General features: G+C 52.3%; 1 protein-coding gene across 1 annotated transcript in view; it reads right to left on the bottom strand.

Moving 5' to 3' along the window:
- Positions 1–412: 412 nt before the first annotated feature.
- ASMTL (acetylserotonin O-methyltransferase like) overlaps positions 413–9,462 on the bottom strand; it is a 38,449-nt gene continuing 29,399 nt past the window's right edge. The window contains exons 10-13 of the mRNA XM_049872152.1: positions 9,135–9,267; positions 8,420–8,563; positions 5,280–5,402; positions 413–3,027 (exon numbers count right to left, since the gene is read on the bottom strand). Of these exons, the coding sequence (XP_049728109.1) occupies positions 2,816–3,027; positions 5,280–5,402; positions 8,420–8,563; positions 9,135–9,267 (612 nt within the window). The 3' untranslated portion in view covers positions 413–2,815. The remainder of the gene's footprint in view (positions 3,028–5,279; positions 5,403–8,419; positions 8,564–9,134; positions 9,268–9,462) is intronic.

The following is a 9,462-nucleotide window of genomic DNA, read 5'->3' as shown; positions in this document are numbered from 1 at the left end:
TCCAGGGCACATCACCCACGTGGGAAGGCCCCTAACCCAGATCATCCCTGGGGAGGATGACAGAGGACTTCTAGAAGGACCAGCTGCCCCACTGAGCCAAGGAATGGGCCCCCAGGAGGAGGACGGGAGACCCTGGTGGCTACAGGGACTGCCCCAGGGGGCAGGAAGACCCCAGTCCCCTGGAGGCAGGGCACTAACCAGAGGACCCCAGGAGTGGCGAGGTCTCAAGTTTCCACACCCACCGCTGTGCCCTTCAGCAAATGACCTGCTTGAGGGCACCCCACATGTTAGAGAGTAACCTCCCCGCAAGATACCACTTGCGGAAGCTGTGCAAAATAATATCAGGGGAGGGTGGGGTGTGTGTTTGTGTCCTTGAAGGGTTCTTAAGTTACTATTTAAGGTGCCCTGGTGGTTTTAGTGGTTAAGAGCTTGGCTGCTAACCAAAAGGTCAGCAGTTCAAATCCACCAGGTGCTCCTCGGCAACCCCATGGGGCAGTTCTACTCTGTCCTGTAGGGTCGTTATTAGTTGGAATTGACTGGATGGCAACGGGTTTGGTTTTTTTGGGGGGTTGGTGGCACAGTATTTAGGGTCACTATGAGTTGATTATTGACTCACAGCAATGGGAATGGGTGGCACGGTGGTCGAAGTGCTCAGCTGCTACCCATGGGAGAACAATGTGGCAGTCTGTCTCCATAAAGATCACAGCCTTGGAAACCATATGGGGCAGTTGTACTCTGTTTTGTGGGGTTGCTATGAGTCGCCATTGACTCGACAGCAATGGGTTTGGTTTTTGGTTTGGTGACGAAATGGTTAAGCACTTGGCTGCTGAGAGGCTTAAACCCACCAGCTGCTCCTTGGAAGAAAGACCTAGAGATCTGCTCCCCTAACCCAGCCCAGTGCCGTCGAGTCGATTCCGACTCATAGCGACCCTATAGCACAGAGTAGAACTGCCCCATAGAGTTTCCAAGGAGCGGCTGGTGGATTTGAACTGCCAACCCTTTGGTTAGCAGCCGTAGCATTTAACCACTACGCCACCTAAGGACTTAAAAAAAAAGTAAAACCCACGGCCATCAAGTTGATTCCAACTCACAGCGACCCTATAGGGTTTCCAAAGAGCAGCTGGTGGATTCGAACTGCTGACCTTTTGGTTAGCAGCCATAGCTCTTAACCACTGTGCCACTAGGGCTCCTGCCCTAAAGATTACAGCCTAGAAAACCGTAGAGGGGGTTCCTGGAGTCACCCAACTCCCACGCCTGGTGGGAGGCCAGGTTTATGACGGCTTTGAACTCTCACTCTTTCTTGTTCTTAACACAGGAGAGAGCTTTATGCACTTGGCCCTGCTTCCAAGCCACCTTTATTACCAAAGTTCAGTTTCCTTCCTCTGGCATCCTGGCCTCCTCCCATGAAGGCAGAACGTGAAATTTATTTTTACTTTGGGTTCCATCCAAAATTACGTAACTATTACAGTACGTACACTGTGTAACTTTGTAACATAATTAAAAAGAACAGCTGTTGGCTAGCTGATTGCAGCTCACGGGTCCCCGTGTGTTTCAGAGAACTGCCTTCCAAGGGGCTTTCAGTGGCTCTGACCTTTCGGAAGTAGCTGGGTGGATTCGAACCACCAGTCTTCACTTGTTGCCAAGCACTTAACCTTTTGTACCACCTGGGGACTCCCTAATATAATTATATATAAACCAAACCCGTTGCCATCGAGTCGATTCTGACCCATAGCCACCCTACAGGACAGAGTGGAACTGCCCTATACGGTTTCCAAGGAGCGCCTGGTGGATTCGAACTGCCAACCTTTTGGTTAGCAGCCGTAGCTCTTAACAACTATGCCACTAGGGTTTCCATAACTGTACATTATGTTATGTAATTAGTTACGGATTGACACAGTGGCTGCAACAGTGGGCTCAAGCATAACGACGATGGAGAGGATGGCACAGGACCCGGCAGTGTTTCTGTCTGTTGTTCATAGGGTCACTACGAGTCGGAACTGACTGAATAGCAAGCATCTAACTAACAACAGTTATAAAATTATATAACGACTGTGTACTATATAGGTGGTCACGTGGTACAGTCCTCACCTTCTGAGTGGGAGGCCTGTGTTCGATTCCCGACCAGCGCACCCCCTGCGTAGCCACCACCCGTCTCTCAGTAGAGGCCTGTGTGTTGCTCTGTTGCTAAGTAGGTTTCAGTGACGTTTCTGGACCAGGAAGAAAGGCCTGGAGATCGACTTCTGAAAGGTAGCCAGCAAAAACCCTATGGATCACGATGGTCCGATCCATAACCATTGGGGATAGCACAGGACTGGGCAATGTTTTATTCCATTGTGCATGGGGTCCCCTTGAGTTGGTGGCAAGGAGACACAGGCCAAAAACAGTGGACAGTAAAGGCGCCATGTTAACACTAATTCCTGACGCAGAAACAGCCCGGGGACCACCGAGGCCTTCCCCCACCGATTACCGCACAGATTATTCTGACGGTGGGGTCTGCATGGCTGCAGCAATGCCTCTTCGGGGGGCCCGCCCAGCAGCCCTTCCTCTCTGTTTGCAATCTGTCCTGAAAACACCCCAAACAAACTCAGAGGGCAGAGTGTTTTTGCCTTTTACTCAGTTCTGTGTGGCCAGCACGTCCCACTGCAGCTCAGGTGTGTAGACATTGATGTAACCACACGCTTTGGGGACAGCGATTACCCTGAGCGCTGGTCTGTGCGGATGCACCCAGGCACGTCGGGCTCAATGTGCGTGAGTGCGCGGTCACCAGGTGGCGAGGACCCCATCTTCGCTGCGTCTTTGTGGCCAGGCCCGGTCTTCACCGCGTGGCGAGGACGGCGTCCAGCAGGCCCCCCGTGCACACCACGTGCACGTCCTGGAAGCCGTGTGCCATCAGCAGGCGCCTGTATTCCTCCCCGCTGCGCCCGCAGCCTGGGGTCTGCAGCAGCACGTTCAGCGACTGCACCCAGGCGCCCCTCAAGGTCCGCCGCTCCTCGTCCAGGAGGGCTTCTGCCACCAGGAGCCCACCGCCTGCGGGGACAGGAGAGTGAGCTGGAGGGAGGCCCTGATAGCAGGGGCCCCGAGCAGGGAAAGGGGCCGTGTCCAAAGCTCCAAAGCGCAGATGGGGATATGGGAAGGAAGGACACCCTGGGGAGGGGAGGGAGAGACATAGGCAGGGAGGAAGTGAGAGAGAGAGGGAGCAAGAGGGACAGGCAGAGAAAGAGACAGAGGGGGTAGGGGAGAGGGAGAGAAGAGAAAAGGGAAAGGAGGGTGCGAGACAGAGGCAGAAAAACGGAGAGAATAAGAAACAGCTAGGAAAAGTGAGAGAGGGAGACAGAGATCTCTGGACGAGAGGCCACAGGGCGCCAGGGTTCAAAGGGCACTCACTCCCCGAGGAGCCCATTAACTGGGCTAAGGAACCCTGGAATGCTGATTGCAGTAATTACATGGAACTCAGCCCAGGGACATGACCACACCCACCTCCAAGACCAGTTTGGGTTGGCAGCCCTGAGAACTGATTCCACAGGGGAAGTGGGGAGTAAGGACATCAGGGAAGGGTTGGGAGAGAGATGGGGAGGGGGAGGGAGACAGGCAGAGAGAGAGTGAGAGCGAAAGAGAAAGCAGGAGGGACAGACATGGAGGGGAGGGAAGGTGAAAGGGGCATGGGAGGCAGAGACAGTGAGAGGGGAAGGGAGAGAGAGAAGAGCAGAAACAGATCTCTGAAGGAGGAGCCTCGGGGCACCACCTGGGGGTCAGTGAGCAGTCACAGCCACCCCCCATGGAAGAGATGAACCAGGCTAAGGAACTATGCTAAGAGTACAGGAATACTGATTGCAGCAACCAAGCTGAACTCAGCCCAGGGCAGAACCACCGCTCCATCCAGATTCCACCTGGGAAGTCCCCCCGGCAGCTGGGGCCGGGCTTCTAACCCATGGCGGGGGGGCATCACCACATCACCTCCAGCAGTTTAGGTTGGGAGTGGAGAGAACTGATGTGGAAAACCTCCGCAAGGTAGACAGTATGATGCGTGCACAGGTGCACAGGCGCTCGCACACACACTCATAGGTGTGTATTTACATACGGAGTCACTGGGTGGTGCAAACAGTTCACACGCTGCTAACTGAAAGGTTGGAGGTTCAAGTCCACCCAGAGGTGCCTTGGAAGAAAGGCCTGACGATCTACTTCCGAAAAATCAGCCATGAGAACCCTGTGGAGCGCAGTTTACTCTGACACACGTGGGGGTGCCACGAGTCGGAGTCCACTCAAAGGCAACTGGTTTGTTTTCTTTTTTGGTATGTTAACCAGTCTAGTTTGGGTCCTAAACCTAATCCCTTCCAAGTTATAAAAAGAGCAGATTAGACCTCGAGAAGGACCGACACTCAAGACTGATGCCTCTACAAGCCCAGGAGCGCCAAGGATTGCTGGCTACTAGAAGCTGACATAGGTCAGGACCTTCCCGTAGAGCCGGCACCCTAAACTTAGACTTCCAGCCTCCAGAACTCTGCGTTACGGATTAAATTGTGTCCCTCAAAAATGTGTGTCAACTTGGCTAGGCCACAATTCCCAGTATCGTGTGGTTGTCCACCATTGTGTCATCTGATACGATTTTCTTATGTGTTGTAAATTCTTCTCTCTGCCCGTGGCTAATGAGGCAAGATTAGGTTATGTTAAAGAGGATACAACACCCTTAACTCTATGGGGCAGCTCTACTCTGTCCTATAGGGTTGCTATGAGTCAGAATCAACTGGACGGCACTGGGTTGGGTTTTACAGTACCGTTTTTTTTTTTTTTTAACTCAGGTCACAGCCCTGATCGGATTGTAAGGGGAGTTTCCCTGGGGTGTGGCCTGCGTCACCATTTTATGTTACAAAAGATAAAAAGAGAGAAACCAGCAGATAGATAGGGACATCATGCCACCAAGAAAGAAGAGCCTGGACCACGGTGTGTCCTTCGAAATTGGGGTCCCTCCACTGAGAAGCTCCTAGACCAAGGGAAGGTCGATGAAAAGGACCTTCCCCTAGAGCTGACAGACAGCCTTCCCCTGGAGCTGGCACCCTGAATTCAGACTTCTAGCCTCTTAGACTGTGAGAGAATAAATTTCTGTTTGTTGAAGCCATCCGCTTGTGTTATTTTTGTTATGGCAGCACTAGGTGACTGCGACACCCTGAGACAATAAATTCCTGTTCTTCAAAGCCACCCCCTTGTGGTGTTTCTCTGACAGCAGCTCCAGGGAACCAAGTGGCTGTCTTCACATCAACGAGGAGAATATGGCACGTTCTCACCTGGCTTGCAGCACTCGGAGACTTTGCTCAGTAACTGATGCACTTTGTCATCGGGCCAGTCGTGGATAATTCCAGAAAGAATATACAGTTCCGCTTCGGGGAGCCTGTCTTTGAAAAAGTCACCTGGTACAAAAAAGGAAGGAACACAGAGTCGTTGGTTACAAAGGAGCTCACCTTCCCTGTGACGGAGCCTCCTCCCAGCCTGGGAGCTGGATTCCGGGCGGGAGGAGAGAAAGGCCCAGGGGACGAGGGGGTTCTCCCCAGAGCACATAACTGTGAAGGTTTAAGACAAAGGAAACACACAGGCAGCCGGTGACAAGGACAACGTTGTGGCAGTTGAGTCCTGCCAGAGAGGTGGCAGGGGTGCTGAGGGTGGCTGTTAGATGGTGTCAAGTCAGCCCCCGCGTCACAGCGACCCCACACACAACGGAACAAAATGTTGACCGGTCCCGAGCCATCCCCATGGTCAGATGTGCATGGGACTGTTGTGATCAGTAGGGTTTTCATGGGCTCATTTTTGGAAGCAGACCTCCAGGCCTTTCTTCCTAGTCTTAGTCTGGAAGCTCTGCTAAAACTTGTTTGGCATCACAGCGACATGCAAGCCTCCACTGACAGACGGGTGGGGGCCATGCATGAGGTGCACTGGCTGGGAATCGAACCTGGGTCTTCTGCACGGAAGGGGATAATTCTACCACTGAACCATCACTGCCCTCGTTTTTGCCCTTTCTAGACAACAGCAGTTGGAAGAAGTGCAGCCAGAACGCTCCTTAGAAGCGAGGATGGCGAAACTTATCTCAAGTACTTTGGACATGTTATCAGGGGACACCAATCCCTGGAGAAGGACATCATGCTTGGTAAAGTAGAGGGTCAGCGAAAGAGAGGAAGAGCCTCAGAGAGATGGATTGACACAGCGGCTGCAACAATGGGCTCAAACATAGCAACAATTGTGAAGATGGCACAGGACCGGGCAGTGTTTTGTTCTGTTGCACAAAGGGTCGCTATGAGTCCAAACTGATGTGACACAACCTAACGACAACAGATATGGCAGAAATCAGTAACACAATGCGAATGATAAATTCTGTGTGTCAACGGGTGGTGCCCAGCTCGCTGGTCAAGTGCTGGGCTAGATGTGGCTGTGACGGTATTTTGCAGATGTGATTAACATTTACAATCGACTGACTGTCTGTAAAGGAGATGATCCTTGATAATGTGGGTGGGCCTGGTCCAATCAGTTGGGCCTGGTCCAGTCAGAAACGGAGGTTCCTGAGAGAGAAGGAATTCCGCCTAAAGGCTATAACACAGTCATTGTGCTGGAGTCGCCAGGCCGTTGCCTGCCCTACACATTTCAGACTCAAGACTGCAGATCACTCTGCGTTCCCAGCCTGCTGTCTGCCCTACTGATTTCAAACTCGCCAGCACCCACAATCCTGTGGGCCAATTCAGCCCCCATCATCCTGCGATTCCTTAAATTCCTTAAAATAACTCTCTCCAGGGGTGTGTGTAGATATCTATCAAATATTGCACTGCCACCGAGTGGATTCCAACTCATAGCGAACCTTTAGGGCAGAGTAGAGCTGCCCCATAGGGTTTCCAAGGCTGTCATCTTTATGGAAGACACTGCCACAACTGTCTTCCACGGAGAAGCTGGTGTGTTCGAACTGCCGACTTTCTGGGTAGCTGCCAAGTACTTCAAGCGCTGCACCCCCAGGGCTCTGTGTGTATGTATATGTAACATTTTATATAGGTATACACATATATATATACTACTTAAATAGGCCCAGGCACTGCTATGAGTCGGAATCAACTCGACGGCAACGGGTCTTTTTTTTTTTTTTAATACATATATATGACACACACTCACACACGCGTGTGTACTGTACGGGACCCTATATATATATACGTGTGTGTGCTGCTGGTTCTGTTTCTCTAGAGAACCCTAACACAGTCCTCGTCACGCTCCTAAATTTAGAGATTTACAACACTGTTGCCGTTGCGTCGATTCCGACTCATAGCGACCCTACAGGACAGAGAAGACATGCCCCATGGGGTTTCCAAGGCTGTCATCTTTACAAAAGCAGGCTGCCGCGGGCGGCTCGTGGGCTCAAACTGCCGACCTTCCCGTTAGCAGCCAAGCGCTTTAACCACTGCACTACCAGGGTTCCTAGGTTTACGATGATTGCCTTTTTTTTTTTCTTAATTATTATTCTAATGGTATATAGAAGTCTCCGTCTCAGGGCTAGAAGTACCTGAGACCCTCTGGTGCGCCCAGCTTTAGGCCACAGTCCGCTGGGGTAAGTCGCACGATGTTGTTTCCTTTTTGTCGATTCCAGTATCACGATGCCACCTGGAAGTTCTTCCTCAGGTCTAGCCTAAGCCCTTTCTGCTATGGTTCTGGGTCACTTCCTCTTGTGGTCTCAGTCATATACACACGCCAGTGGTGTTCTCGGCCATTCCACTTCCCCACCTACACTTCCACCCCGCCACTTCCAATGCCCCGAACTTAGCTCTCCCAGGTACCTGGTCTTCACACACACCAGACACACCGCACCACACCCACACATACAGACATACAGACACACACTACACAGGCCACACCACATACGTCTAGACACAGACATACAGAAATATGCACAGACATACCACACACAGAGACATACAGACACAGAGAGTACCCCAACAGACACATATACCACACATACACTCACACACACATAAAGAATACTCCCACAGACACATACAGACACACCACACTGATACACTCCATACCACATACTGACAGAGACATACAGAAATACACACAGACATACCACACACAGACATACAGACAGATGTACTCACACCACACAGGCACACAGACACACACCACACACAAAGAGACACATCACACCACGCACACACCAGACACACAAACTATACTACATACATGGACATACAGACATAAACAGACACATACACCACACACAGAGACACACACCTTCAGACACACATACAGATGCAAACACACACACCATACACACAGACACACACCACACAGACACACCCCACACCACACAGACATAAACTTACATGTTCCATACCCAGAAAGAGACAAAGGAGTTCGGCACAACACTAACACGTGGCAAAGAAGACAGACCACGTACCTGGCATGAAGCTGATCCGAGCTGCCTGTTGTCCGACAGGTTGGAAGCTCGGGGCGAGCTCGATGATCTCTGGGAGGTCGAACACGGTCACCTTTAGGTGCGGGTACTCCTGGACAAGCCTGTGGGCCAGGGCCCCCGTGCAGCCTGCAGAAGCAAACACAGACATTGCAATAAGATTCCCCTGGTACCTAGGAAATCCCTGATGAGCCTCCGGAGTTCAACTTAGAACCAAAATCACGCTTGAGAACACGGCACTGAGGCCCTCACGTAAAATGAAGCCTGGGTGGTAAAGGTGGCTGGCGACCCATGCTAGGCTCAGGGCCACCTGGGATTGAGGGGAATTCTGAGAGGAACCAGGCAGTGGGGGAAGGTGCAGGACCCGGGGGAATCCTCAGGGGGCAGCAGTGGGGCCTCTACTCTTTCCTTCTCCTTCCTGCTTAGTGATTGCAGGTGTGATGGCTGGCACTAGAGCAGCCATACTGGGCCACAAGGAGGAACAGTGTGGCAAAGATAGGAACTGAAAGCTGGGAAAAGTGACAGCCCCTGAAGACAGAAGACCACCACAGAGGTCTGGGAACCCCCTCCCACCTTGACAGGAGGAAGGAAGAGAAAAGGTCGACAGACTGTCTTGTTTGGCATCTGGGTAGCAGCAGGGAAAGAACCCAAGAGAAGTTACAGGAAGAGAAAGCCGAGGCATGTGGGGATGCCCACGTACCTCCCAGGTCACAGGCGGAGGTGAAGCCGGACAGGTCGAAGGCCGTGGCCACGGCGTGTGCACCCAGCTTGGTGAGGTCGTGCATGGCACGCGTGAACTGCAGCTGCGCCTCCTTGCTTGGGTAGAAGGAGTCCTGCAACGGAACGGGGTGCTGAGGGGAGAGAACACGGCAGCGTGGCCATGCCTGGGTCTGCCGTCTCCTCCATGGGGAGGGCCCTGAAGGACGGGGGACCAGCCGGTGGGGGCTGCCGCGTTTGTTCTGGGCCGAAATGCCCTTCAAAGTGCATGTCCACCTGGAACCTCAGAGCGTCAAGGATTTCCTTTGACT

The sequence above is a fragment of the Elephas maximus genome, chromosome X, assembly GCF_024166365.1.
Source record: "Elephas maximus indicus isolate mEleMax1 chromosome X, mEleMax1 primary haplotype, whole genome shotgun sequence".
In the NCBI taxonomy this organism is placed as follows: domain Eukaryota; kingdom Metazoa; phylum Chordata; class Mammalia; order Proboscidea; family Elephantidae; genus Elephas; species Elephas maximus.
Note: the sequence above shows the minus strand (reverse complement) of the source record. Positions and strands in the feature narration are given on the sequence as shown.